The sequence below is a fragment of the Spermophilus citellus genome (genome assembly GCF_964194105.1).
Source record: "Spermophilus citellus genome assembly, chromosome: 8".
Lineage (NCBI taxonomy): Eukaryota > Metazoa > Chordata > Mammalia > Rodentia > Sciuridae > Spermophilus > Spermophilus citellus.
In genome coordinates this window covers 1,856,130-1,869,999 of record NC_138189.1, presented here as the reverse complement: position 1 = coordinate 1,869,999, position 13,870 = coordinate 1,856,130, and the positions used below count along the sequence as shown (strand labels likewise).

The 13,870-nt window shown below is 44.9% G+C and overlaps 1 protein-coding gene across 2 annotated transcripts in view; it reads right to left on the bottom strand.

The window, feature by feature from the left end:
* Window positions 1-865: 865 nt before the first annotated feature.
* Window positions 866-13,870, bottom strand: part of RNF4 (ring finger protein 4) — a 33,513-nt gene continuing 20,508 nt past the window's right edge. Inside the window, exons 5-7 of one of the 2 annotated variants that reach the window (XM_081304209.1) lie at window positions 5,263-5,418; window positions 4,756-4,804; window positions 866-4,249 (exon numbers count right to left, since the gene is read on the bottom strand). In XM_081304209.1, the coding sequence (XP_081160335.1) occupies window positions 4,100-4,249; window positions 4,756-4,804; window positions 5,263-5,418 (355 nt within the window). In that variant the 3' untranslated portion in view covers window positions 866-4,099. The remainder of the gene's footprint in view (window positions 4,250-4,755; window positions 4,805-5,262; window positions 5,419-13,870) is intronic. The other variant, XM_081304210.1, reaches the window with a different exon arrangement.

Below are 13,870 nucleotides of genomic sequence, written 5' to 3'. Positions count from 1 at the left end.
CCTCAAAGGAACCATTTCTGTTATTTAACAAGAGCCTGAAGCAAATTTTTTATTGTTTTGTTTTGTACTGGGGATTGAACCCAGGGGTGTCCTACCACTGAGCCACATCCTCAGCCCTTCTTATTCTTCATTTTGAGACAGGGTCTTGCTAAATTGCTGAGGCTGGCCTTGGAATCCTCCTGCCTCTGCATCCTGAGTAGCTGGGGTTATAGGCCTGCACCACCATGCCTGGTCCATATTTCTTGATGAAATGTTGAAAGACAAAAGTGTTCATCAACACCATGTGTGCTTCCTAAGTATTGGAGTTTTGTAAAAGTTCAGTAAGAAAAGAAGAATGGTCTAAGAGTTAAGGAGTAACATTTAATTGCACATGATATAGAAAAATTCAAGGGAAATCAAGTGGGTTATTGGACTAAGACCTTGGCAAAGTGCTGGATATAGAATATACAGAGGTCATTTCTGTATTGTAACATCAACGATATAGATGACACCATTTCAAAAATAAGTAAATTAGAGCTGGGTGGGGTGGCACATGCCTGTAATTCCGGCTATTCAAGAGGCTGAGGCAGGAGGATTGCAAAGTGGAGAGCAGCAAGGGCAACTCAGCCAAACCCTATCTCTAAATAGAATAAAGAGAGCTTGGGATATAGCTCAGTGGTGGAGTACTGCTGGGTTTGATCCCCAGTACCAAACCCAAAAGAAAAAACATAGTAGAACCAGCCTTCCCTTATCTGCAGCTAGACTTGGAGGCTTCCTCCTGTTCAGCTCCAGGTTGTTTCCAGCTTGTGATTTATAGGTTCCTGCTTTTCCTTCAGGCCCCGCCCTCCTCCCTGGCTTGTTTTTTTTTTTTAACAGAGAGAGAGAGAGAATTTTTAATATTTATTTTTTAGTTCTCGACGGACACAACATCTTTGTTGGTATGTGGTGCTGAGGATCGAACCCCGGCCGCACGCATGCCAGGTGAGCGCGCTACCGCTTGAGCCACATCCCCAGCCCACTCCCAGGGCTTGTTTAGGGCATGTATCTCCTCCTTCAACTAGCTCCTAGCTTCAGGAACAGGGGTGAAGAGACAGACTCTTGGAAGCCACCAGCAAGTGTCTAGTCCATGAGCACTCTCAGCTATGGAGGCTGTACTGTGCAATAGCGGCCCTGGGCCTGGAGAGCCTTTCCTGTTCTTTTTCTCTGCAGAACATCTTGGATCTTGAGGGTGGCAGCTCAGCATCCCTCCTCAGGACGGGCTGCACTTCCTGCTACATGCTTCCTCTTGCCAGTTTCCATTGTTCACTGGCTTAGGGGACTGCCTCCTTTTGTAAGCATGCTCAGAGGGAATCCATAGCTGGGTGTCCCACTATCTACACCACAGCCAAGTTCCGTCTGACTGCTCCATCAGAGAAAGTAAGCTTGATTCCCAGACATTTGCATGTTAAGCCTTTCTGACCCCTGGGACTGGGCAGGCATGGAGAAGGGCAGAGGCAAAGGGAAGGGTCTGCCATTACCTCTCTGTCTCTTTTTTGATGTTGATGGGCCCTTATTTTATCCATTTACTTATACATGGTGTTGAGAATTGAACCCAATGCCTCACACATGGCAAGCAAACGCTCTACCACTGAGCCACAGCTCCAGCCCCTGCCATTACCTCTTGTCTGATCTTCCATAAGCTAAGCCCATGCCCATTTAGCTTCTGTGGTGCTGCTGTCCAGCAGCAGTGACTGATGCATCCATATATTCTGGGGGTCCTCCCTCCCACCCAGAGGCTGTGTGAGGCATTCTACCCCAAGGTTTCAGGGCAATCTGTCTCCATCCTGTTGAGAGCAGTCCACCAGCATTTCTGGGTGGCCTGCCAGCCTCACCTCAGCATGGACTGCTCCATATTCAAGGCCAGGACTGTGGTTTTGCCTAAGAGTGGTCTCTGACATGGCAGCTTCTGGAGAGAGAGCTTTCCTATGCACAGGGACAAAACCTATTGAGCCTGAGGCAGACAAGAACAATATACCTTGGCAAAAGGTTGATCAAATTTGTAAGAGCAAATGAATGCATGGCCATTTTTGGTCTAAATTAATGGTTTTATTTACATCTTTAACACTAGCAGAGGAGTCCAAAACAGACTGATGTCCATCGATACAGTTTAAATGTAACAAAGAAAGAGCTGAACTATGTACAGTGAGGAAAGGAACTTTTCCCCACACCAGTCTTTTCCTAATTAGCAGTTTCTCATTAGTAGAAACTAAAGACACTTTTTTTTCGCAATGTAATTTAGGATGAAGTAATGCAACTCTTATTATAATTCATCACATAAGTTGTCTTGTAAGGATAAAATACAAAAAAAAATCTTAAATGTGTGTCACCACACCTATGGGTTGACAGCTTCACAGTCACCTTGGCCCTTGAAGTCTGATGTCATTACAACCTAACAAGAGCACTTCCATGAGGCCCAGAGGGGACTTCATGGCCATGATGTCCAGCAGGAGGCAGGCATGCAGCACTATGATGAGCACAGAAGCTACATCCTCTTTCAACTCCATAAGGAAAATCATGACTCTCATTCAAATTAATTAGAAGTGAGCCAGGTGGCAGAGAAGTCAGTGAAGAATGAAACCTTTCTTTCACACAGAAGAGGGGGCACTCCTTCAGCCCTGTCTAAAGTGAACTCTGTGCAGAGTCCCTGCTCCTTCAGGAGAGTGCACTGAAGGTCAGTTATTGCTAGCAAAGCCAGAAAGGCCCCTTTCCCACCAGGAAGATGTTTCACATGGAAAGGCTGTTGGTTTGGCTTGAAGCCCTCTGAAGGAGGTGTGACAGCAGAGGCTGGCCTGTACTGCACATGAGGCCTCTCCCCTGCTAGCCATCCCCAGTGTCTCAGGGGCAGTCTGGGTCACCTTATTGCCAAGGCTCCCATACACCTATGGAGCAGAGGTTGTCATCAGGCCCTTGCAGAGAAAGAGCCACCACCATGCTCTGCCAACAACCTTTAGAGCTGTCAAAAGCCCAAAGGATCATAGCCTAGCTGGCCAGAACAGCTTCTGAAGTGTTGACTGTGGGGGAAGGTGAGAAGCCAAGTCAGGGCCAGATCCAGTGGCCCAAGTCTTTGAAATAGGGGTGTCAGCGATGTGGGCAAAAGCATGGAAGTGAGCAGCTGATAAGGCCACAGTTACTGCCACCACCTTCTGGTATCTACACTGGGCAGACATAGGCAGTAGGAACTGAGGACTGGAGAGCAGGTGCCAACACAGGACAGATTTTATCAGAAAAGAGAGGACACCCAAATACGTGCCTGCCCTATTGACCTCGAATGTCCTGTGCCAGGTGGAGAACTTTGGAGCACGGGTGAGGTTCCTGAGAACAGTTGGTAAGCAGAGACAGAATGGGATGGGCACTGCTCCACAGGCGACATTAGGGCTCTGAGGAGAACACTAACAGTGCTACATCTCCTGGTCTGCTATAAAGTAGTAAAGAACGGGCTTTATTGCACATTCATTCTTAGGAAACAGGGGATTGCCCTGCAGAGGTTCTTGATTCGCAGAAAACACTGCAGATAAAGACAAGGTGCAGGCAGAATCACCAGTCACCTCTGACCCTCAAGGTGGGGGGTGGAGGGTGGGGGGAGAGGAGGGTCCAGTAGTTGGGCTTCCCAGGGGGCCACTGCTGCACCTAGAACCCTTGGGCAGAGTGGACTGTGTCTGGCTTGGTTACTGTGTGGTAGAAAGACTGGTCAACTGACAGGTACCCAGGAAGGTTGTGTGCCTGGGAGAGATAGGGCAAGCTTTCCAAACAGGGAAACTTCTTGGCAAATGTAGGCCCAGAAACGCTGGAACCACAATTTTCAACTCCAATGTCCTGACTCTTTCTCCTACTCTGGAATGACACTACCCCAGAGGAGCAAAGATAAGGAGCCAGATGGGGAGGGCCCCTGGTCCAGCTCCAGAGGATCAGATGAGATTACAAAAGGATCTAAGGGCAAGGGGGTTAGAAACAAAAGAGAAGTTCATATCAGATGTTGGTTTTGAAACAGTCTTTTTGAGCTCAGGAAATTGAAGGCAGATACCATGTGAAGAGCCCAGCCGGGCTGTCTGTCCATCCGTCTCTCCTGAACAGCTCTGAAACTTCATATATAAATGGGGTGGTACCGTTTGTGGTTGATCTTTTTCCTACAAGTTGGGCAAGTATTAGCATTCTTTAGGGAATCACGGAGGCACTGGCTACAGAAGACGTGGCCACACTCTGTAGAGACAATGAGACGTCCATTCTGCACAATCTGGAAGACATCAAGGAACAGCCTTTGAGTTTGCTCTTGTCCCAAAGAACCCCACCCCACCCAGAGCTGAGAAAATCAGTTAAAGGGAAGAAGGGTAGCATGCAGCAGAAAAAGCAATAGTAGTCTGCAGAGCCAGTCTCAGTCTGATGAGTAAGTGTGGCCTCTGGAACAGATGGCAGGAGCCTAGGTTACCCAGCCGGAGCAGCAATATGAGGAGGTTATGAGGGATTTCAGCACTGTTTGGTTACCCAGCCAGGATAGAGGACACAAAAACTGTCACTTTGCAACAAAGCCCAGGGCACACTGGGGTCTAAAGCTGAAGCATGCAGGGCCCAAGAGAAACAAGTACACCCTTTTTATATGCAGATCTGCAATAGGCCATGTGCCAGCCCAGGTGGGGCTGCAGGCAAGTGTTAAATCCCACCTAATGAGCAGATCCTGCCTCATCTAGCTCTTTCAGTGACAGTTTAGACACTGAAGAGAGAAGAAATAACCTGGTTACTTACCTCTGAGTATCCGTCCATGCAGATGGGACAACTGACAGTACCAGAGGGCCTAAAATCACAGGGCTTTCCATCAGTTTTTCAGTAAACTCAAACATTTGATTACCTGCATGTAAGTTGCCTGTAACCCCTAAAAGGCCTTTCCTTCAGCTTCCACTAACTCTGCCTTAGCACAGGTAACCAAGAGACTTTCAGGAAAGCCAATGGCCTAAGTGGGTATGGTGGCATGGCCATGAGAAGGAGAGAGGCGAGACTGAGCAAGAGAAGGTGCAGACAACCTCAGTTGCCCTGCTCTCCCCCACCCCCAGCATTCCCACTGCTGGTGGCTGGCACAGCCCCGTCACTGCAGAAATAGTCGAGCCCAGCCCTGGATTCAGTTCCAATTGCACCTAGCCGCTGAGCAGCCATTTGAATGCGCCCTTCTGGAGCCAAGTGCTCACAGTGGCATAAAAAGACAGTAGTACTTCTAGCCCCTGGCCTCCACACAGTAGCAGCAGGGCACACGGGTACCTGAGTCCTGTGGCCCCCTCGTCCCTGGCGTTTCTGGGTGTGGGGGTGGTCACATACACATCTCTGTCCCTGGACAACTCCTCGTCATCACTGCTCACCACGCAGCTGTCGGCATGGTCTTGGCGTAGCCTCCTTGCGTTCCTTCTTGGCCTCCTCCTTTCTAAGGCGAGAGTCACATTTTTAGGGTAAATGTTTCCCACTGGCACTATCCTCACCACCCGACCCAGGGGCTCCAAAAGACCCTCCCCGCTGGGACTCCCAGACAGAAAATGTTGCCCTGCCAGTTCCTCCCTAGAAGGCCCTGTGCAGCTCTACAGGCTGCTCTCAGGGTATTCTGTCTTCCCAGGATAACATGTTCATCGAGGCTGCAGGCTGGTGCGGGAGCTGGGGGGATGTCTTAAGTTGTCAGCTTTCTCCAAGATCCAGTCAGCCCAAGGCAGGACTGCAGCTCAACAGTCAGCATCGGGGTGGTTTCTTCAGCAGGGTCAAAGCTCTTCTACTTGGAGATCTCGGGCCCAGAGGACAGCCCAGCAAGGCTGGCAGGCTGCAGTCCTCACCCATGCCAGTTCTCTCTCCAAGCCCACAGCAAAAGGAGATGCAATCACTCACCATCAACAATCTTTTAAAAAGAAGGAGAAAAACAAAAATAATCAGCTTGAGATGAAACGGACACATTTTCTGTTTCTGAAGTGAGATCCCTGCAGAAACCTCTGCCAGGCCCAGCCCTCTCCACACAGGGGGAATGTGCACCATCCTAGTCAATCATGGTGTCTCTCCTCCCCTCCAGGCTACTGTTTTCCAACAGCTGAGGAGCTTGACCCTTGTCCTGCCAGATGCCTGGAAGCTGCAGCTTCCTCTTCCCAAAATAGGCAGTACCCAAACCTCATCCAGCCGTCATGCGGACTAAGAGGATGAACTCCGTACACCATCAGGGACACAGTGCTCAGTAAAGGTATTCAGGACCAACCAAGCCACTGCCAAATATAGTCTTCACCTGGAGAAGGGTTTGGATAAACAGCCTGTGTGTGGACCAATGAGTGACACACACCAATCTGACTGTAGTCTTGAGGCCTTCAAAAAAGTCAACGACAAACTCTGGCCTGAGGGCTCAATATTCACATGAACTGTCTGAGGGGGGCCAGAGTCCCCGAGGACAGGAGGCACCACTTCAGGAAAGCCTGGCTGCCCATGTGTCTAATTCTGCAGTGACTAGAGGGTCTGACACTGAAATGACTTCCTTCAGGAGGGTCTGGATGTGAACTAGGTTCCCTCTGTTAGATACTTCTATGCTACAGAAAGGGCACAATCTCCAGGGGGAGATGCAATGCCTCAGTCCATGGCTCCTAAAAGGGGCTGTAGTGGGTCTCCTGGACCCAGGTAGGCATGTCTTGGCAGGTCAGGAGTTATTCCTGGACACCTAGCCAGCAATATGTTCTAGGCTTTTTGATACCACGTAAGCAACCATTCCTACACATTCCAATCCATTAAGCCTAATAATAACCAGTGGGGATTCAGGTATAAATAAATAATGGGATCCTGAAAGTCCTGTATGAAGAACTGGACTGTAGATAAAGCACAGGGTTCATGCAGGGCTTCTGCAAGTGCTCCCCTTTCTCCTGGGCCAGTGATAGGTCATGACTAGAGAAACAGGAACAGGTAACCTCATTACCAGTATCATTTTCACCAGAGAAGTGTGGGCTGGCACTATGTGGGTGAAGTCTGGGGAGGGGAGTGCAGAAGAATATTGTGCTGTGGATAGGATGACCTTCGCTTTCTTTAGTACCTACACTGACACTGCCTTCATCTGCCTTTGCCAAGGTGGACCAATGACCAGGAGAGGGCACATTGTGAGGAGAATGACATCCTGATTCCCAGCTTTCAGGATGTAGGATCTGGGTCTCCCTAGGCTCCCTTGAGTTAGAACCAGCTCACATGTGGGCTATGTCAAACTCAGGGCCAGACCAGACTCCTAGACGGTGTAGTCCCAGGGCGAAGAGTGTCCCCCTCCAACCATGGCTGAACCAACAGCTAATTCCAAATATGTTTCAAGAGCCATGGAATGTATCTACCTCCTGGCTGCAGACAACACAGTGCTTGCCTAGCATGGAAGATGGAGGCAAGTGACAGTATCGTGGCTGGGGATGTGGCTCAAGGGTAGTGTGCTTGCCTGGCACGTGCGGGGTGCTGGGTTCGATCCTCAGCACCACATAAAAATAAAGATGCTGGGCTGGGGATGTGGCTCAAGCGGTAGCGCGCTCGCCTGGCAAGCGTGCGGCCCGGGTTCGATCCTCAGCACCACATACAAAGATGTTGTGTCCGCCAATAACTAATAAATAAATAAATATTTAAAAATAATAATAATAAAATAAAGATGCTGTGTCCACCGAAAACTTAAAAAAAAAAAAATTCTACTCAAAGAGTGAACAGATGGATAGAGGTACAAGACAGGCTCTGAAACCTAGGATCTGGATGAGGCCTGTAAAGATCCACTGATTTTGAGAAACAGCCTAGTTAAATCAGTTGCCCAGGCTGGCCTCAGACTTGCAACAATCCTCTTGCCTTAGCCTCCCAAGTAGTTGAGATGACAGGTGTGTGCCTCCACAACTGGAAAATGCTGTACTTTATAGTCAACAGTTACACACATCATGCAATTACTGATGACTATGACTTGTGGCTTCAACAGGAACACCAATGATACTGGTGTTGACAGTAACATTCTAGTGGAATAACTAAGCCATCTCAGCCTTTGTGTAGAATAGCTCCCCCTTTCCTTGAGAAACTTCTGGGCTCCTCTTTCTTGGCTCACCTCACCCCAACCTTAATGAGCATCTCCATGACCTTTATTACACCACATAGACACAGACATGGCTCTTTCTGTCTGCAAGAAGACAGCTTTGTTTTTGTTTAAAAAACCTTGAGGGGCTGGTGTTGTGGCTCAGTGGTAGAGTGCTTGCCCAGCATGCCTGAGGCAAATAAAAATGAAGATATTGTGTCCATTTACAACTAAAAAAAAAAAAAAAAGATATTTAAGACAAAACAAAGGGGCTGGGGATATAGCTAAGTTGGTAGAGTGCTTGCCTCTCATGTACAAGGCCCTGGGTTCCCAAGTGCCGCCCCTCCAACCCTGCAAAAAGGCTACAAAAACAAAACAAACCTTCTGAAAAAAAATATCTATCTATCTATCTATCTATCTATCTATGCTGCTGAGGATTGACCCCAGTGCCACATGTGCTATGCAAGTGCTCTACCACTGAGCCACAACCCCAGGCTAAGAAGGCCTCTTTTGAGCAGATCCTTTCAATAGCATCTGGTAAATAAAAAAGTCAGGCAGGTTCAGACTACAACATAAACAGCATGACTCATCAAGCACACAGGAGCTGACCAGAAAAACAATTCCAAGAAAATCAATGTGACTTGAAAAGACACTATCTTTTGAAATGTAATGACATTTTCATAACTTCCCCCTCACAGACTCAGTTTTGTAAATAAAGAAGCTAGTCTCCCCTCGGTCACTGCCTTACTTCTATTAAGACAGCGCATGCTGCAAACACTCACAAGTGTCTGGAAATCTTAATTCACCTGTTAAGCCAGATAATAAAGCAGAAAGTGGAAAGCATAAGCAGTTATGTCCAATGAACAGGCTACTTCTTATCATCAGTTTCCAAATGAAGCAACCAAAACAACCCCCCCCCCCCACACACACACACGACAAAATGGAAGAAGGACAAGTAAACAAATTGGTCAAAAGGAGGGACTGGGGATATAGCTCAGTTGGTGGAGTGCTTGCTTCACATGCACAAGGCCCTGAGTTCAAAATCCCCAGCACCAGGGGAAAAAAATAAAAAGAAAGAAGAAAAAAAAATGGGGGAGGGAGGAGGAAGAAAAGCCAAGCATGGTGGCACACACTTGTAATCCCAGTGACTCAAGAGGCTGAGGCCTTAGGCAACTGTCTAAAAAGGGCTGGGGATGTGGCTCAGTGGTAAAGCACTCCTGGGTTGAATCCTCAGTACCAGGGTGCTGAGGGCCATTACCAAGTAGGAATGACGCATTCAAAATTTCCTTGCCAGCATACCCCATGTTAAATGACTTGCCTTGGAATTTCGCTGTTGACACTGCATGTAAGGTGACCTTGCTCAAGGAAGGCGGATCTGGGTTTAGGGCGTTCCCAGTTTAAGACCTTGGATTTTAGGGAAGTTCGATGTTGAGGATTATTGCTGCTGGAATTAGGGCGTTCCTGCTGCCTGAGCTCCTGTTGAGTTCTCGTGAGATTCAGAGAGCATTTTGGGAGGAAAGCCTCGTGGAGTAGGTGAATTGTGCGGCAGGAGAACTGGGATTGCCCCAGAATGTGTGTGGAGGCCGGTGTGAGTTCTGGAATAAAGAATTGCTGTTTGAATCTACAAAGCTGTGTGGTGGCTCGTGATTCTGTGCCCAGCCAAGACTGCGGCACCAGGGGAAAAGAAAAAGGTGAAAGGAAAGCAATAATTCAGAAGGGATAGCATATATAATTCTCAAAAAATTGATTTTTTAAAAATTCTACTGGGGACTGAACCCAGGGGTGCTTAACCACTGAGCCACATCTCCAGCCTGTTTTTGTGAGGCAGGGGAGATAGGGTCTTGCTAACTTTGCTTAGGGTGTCTCACTAAGTTGCTGAGGCTAGCTTTGAACTCATGATCATCCTACTTCAGCCTCCCCAGCTGCTAGGTTACAGGTGGGTGCCACCACCCGCAGCTGAACTTGTTCTTGAAAGGTTCACAGAAGAAAACAAAGCCCAGAAGTAGCATGCATATGGAGACTTAAGACAAATCTCAATTAAATTGAAAAGAACCAACATACAGAATGTGTTTCCTAAACATAATGCAGTAACAAAAAGAAAATTCCCATGTTAGAAAGAAATAAAAATTTGAGTTAGGTGCAGTGATGCACATCTGTAATTCCACCTACTTGGGAGGCTGAGGTAGGAGGTGCAAGTTGGAGATCAGCTTGGACAACTCAGCCAAACTCTGTCAAAATAATAAAAAGGGCTGGTGGTATAGCTGAGAGGAGACACTTGCCTCGCAAGCTCCAGTCCTGGGTTCAATCCCCAATACTGCCCTAAATAAATAAATAAATTCAATTGAATATAAACACCAGTACCAAAATTTGAAGATGTATCTAAAGAAAATCTATTACATCCAGTTACTGGAAAAGAAGAGATGAAACCAAGCTAATAGAACAACAACAAAACTAAACTCAAAGATAGATAAGCAATGAAATGAGAAAGAATCCACAAAGCTAAAAATTTGGTTCTTTGAAACATCTACTAAAGCTCTGGTGATACCAAACTAAAAAGACAAAATACAAATAACCAAAATCTGAAATGAAAAACGAGCCAATATTACAGACGCTACAGAACATAAGACATTATGAAGGAAGTTATATCCAATAAAAGTTAAGATTCTAAGGCTGGGGTTATAGCTCAGTGGGAGACCCTGGATTCCATCCCCAGTGCCCCCCACAGAATAATAAAAAACAAAGGGGCTGGGGTTGTATGTCAGTGGTAGAGTGTTTGCCTTGCATATGTGAGGCCCTGGGTTTGATCCTCAGCACCATGTAAAAATAAATAAATATACATAAAGCTATAAAATAAATAAAAGAAAAAAAGTAAAACAAAAAAAGAATATTTTAGGATGGAATCAACAAAATTCCAAAAAGGGTAAAATTGATTCAAACTCTAGATTAGATACTTTTACTGTAGAGTTCTATCAAACATCCAAGGAAGAAGTAATTCCAGTCTTTTGAAATCTTCTAGAACAGGAAAAAGAGATACTTCCCCCCAGTTCACTTATGGGACAGCAACATGGATACCAAAACCCTCTAGAGAATGTGTACAAAAGAAAATTACAGACCAACCAATCTTATTCAGGAACATAGATGTAAATCAGACAAAAAATATCAGCAAACTGGATCTCCTCTTTTCTCTCTCTCTCACACACATACCCACAGTAAGTTTCATGCTAGAAATCAAAGTAATTCTCCATCAAGACATGAAGGGGGAAATAATTTTAACAGAAGATTGTTAAAATTCTACACTGATTCATGTTGAACACTTGTAGGCAAACAGAAAACAGTAATTTCAATAGAATAAATGCTGTACACAAACAAAAATCCCCAATACTGCCCTAAATACAATTGAATATAAATACCAATACAACAAAGATTTACTTAAATGATGAAAGTTTGAAAGGATTTTCTCAGATTTGGAATGAGACAAGAATGTCCACAACTATCACTATTTCTATGTTTAGCCAATGTTGGACTTTTTTTAGCCAGTACATTAAGGCAAGAAAAAGAAAATGTTAAAGACTCAAAACTTGGGGCTGGTGGTGTAGCTTAGTAGAAGAGCACCTGCCTAGCATATGTGAGGCACTGGATTTGATCCTCAGCACCTCAGAAAAATAAATAAAATAATAAAGGTATTGTGTCCATCTACAATTAAATAAATATCTGTGTATAAAAAATCTACACACACACATATATAAGAATCAAAACTTGTGTTTAGATAAGCAGCCAAAAGATTTGCAAATTATGAGTTATTAGACTAAAAAAAGGAAAAATCAGCTGGACACAGTGACACACACCTATAATCCCAGTGGCTTGGGAGGCTGAAGCAGGAGAATTGTGAGTTCAAAGTCAGCCTCAACAATTCAGGAAGACACTGTCCCTAAATAAAATATTAAAAGGGATGGGGAGGGGCTGGGGTTGAGGTTCAGTGGTAGAGCGTTCGCCTTGCACGCACAAGGTCCTGGGTTCAATCCTCAGCACCACAAAGGGGGGGATGGGATGTGGCTCAATAATTTTAAATCCCCTGGGTTCAAACCCCAGTACCCCCCCACACAAAAAAAGCAACACAACAGATAAAATCAAATACATGTTTTTACATCAGTGTACAAATAAAATGAAAATTTAGTATACAATTTTAACAGAACCCTCCACATTAAACCACACGCAAAAATCAATTCATGTAGATTAAAATCTAAATGCGAAAAGCAAAACGACTAACTTTGGGAATATAGAAACATCTTTTTTTGATATGGGGTAGAAGATTTACTCAACATATGGATAACTCAACTATTAATAGACTTTGTAATAAATAGACACAGAGAGAAAGAGGGGTAAGCCTCTGAGGGGAAGTTAGGAAATCCATGAATAATGGCAGGTTCATGTTAGAAAGACTATAAAAATGAGGAGGAAAAAAGATACACTCTTGAAAGGGGAGGGAGGGCAAAGGAGTTGCTTGGTTTTGTTCTAGTTCAGTTTCTTCAGTTTTTCTTCTTTTGTGCTGCTGGGGTGGAACCCAGGGCCTTATGCAGACTAAGTAAGCACTCCCCCACTGAGCTAATTCCTAACTTGATAGCTATTTTTAAAGTTTATATACAATAGGTATGTAAAAAAGCTATAAAACAAAGTTTCAAAAGGCAGTAATTATACAAATGAGAAAAACAATCTACAAACATGAAAAGGATTTCAATTCCAATTAAATCAGAAAAACACAACTAAAAAAATTATGGGAAACTACAAGTGGCCAAAACATGGGCTATAAAAGTAGTGGAGATGGTGAACAATAGATAATCTCAAACACAGGTGCAAGTGTAATCTGGTACTACCTTTGGAAAACAGTTTGACATCTAGCAAAAATCAGGTATTCATACCCTGGAACACAAGGACAATGGCATTTTTTGTGTTATGCAATGCCAAAAATAAAGTTGAACTTTTTAAAAAAGATATTTATTTTTTAGTTTTTTTAGGTGGACACAATGTCTTTATTTCATTTTTTTAGAGAGAAAATTTTTTTAAATATTTATTTATTTTTTAGTTTTCGGCGGACACATCTTTGTTTGTATGTGGTGCTGAGGATCGAACCCGGGACGCATGCCAGGCGAGCAGGCTACCGCTTGAGCCACATCCCCAGTCCTCTTTATTTCATTTTTATGTGGTGCTGAGAATCGAACCCAGTGCCTCATGCAAGCTAGGCGAGCGTGCTACCACTTGAGCCACATCCCCAGCCCAAAGTTGAACTTTTTGAGAAACCATCAAAGCAGAGACATACAAAATGTGTCATTTTTCATTTCTCCTGACTATGGGGTCTCTGGATTCCTTCAAAAGCTGGAAAAACAGAATTGTTTTGCAGTTTCTAGTATCATGATTTTTGAAAGCTGCCCTTGGATCCTGGGGTTCAGGAATTCCTATCCTAGAGATACGTAACTATTCCTAGGCTAAGCCAGTTACATTTAACCTATTCCAATAGATTCTGTCGAATTTGCTAAGATCATCCCAATTTTGGAATACATAACACTTATCCATTTCACACTCCTGTAGGCAGAGTCAAAGGTTGCCCTAAACACACTCACCCAACAGATAGATGCCCATTGTCTGGAGTTCCTATAATTAGGTTTCCCTAGTAGCTGTGCTTAGTGTAGAATTTTTTTAAAAATTTTTTTTGTAGTTATAGATGGACAGAATGCCTTTATTTTATTTTTTTTAAGAGAGAGTGAGAGAGGAGAGAGAGAATTTTTAATATTTATTTTTTAGTTCTCGGCGGACACATCTTTGTTGGTATGTGGTGCTGAG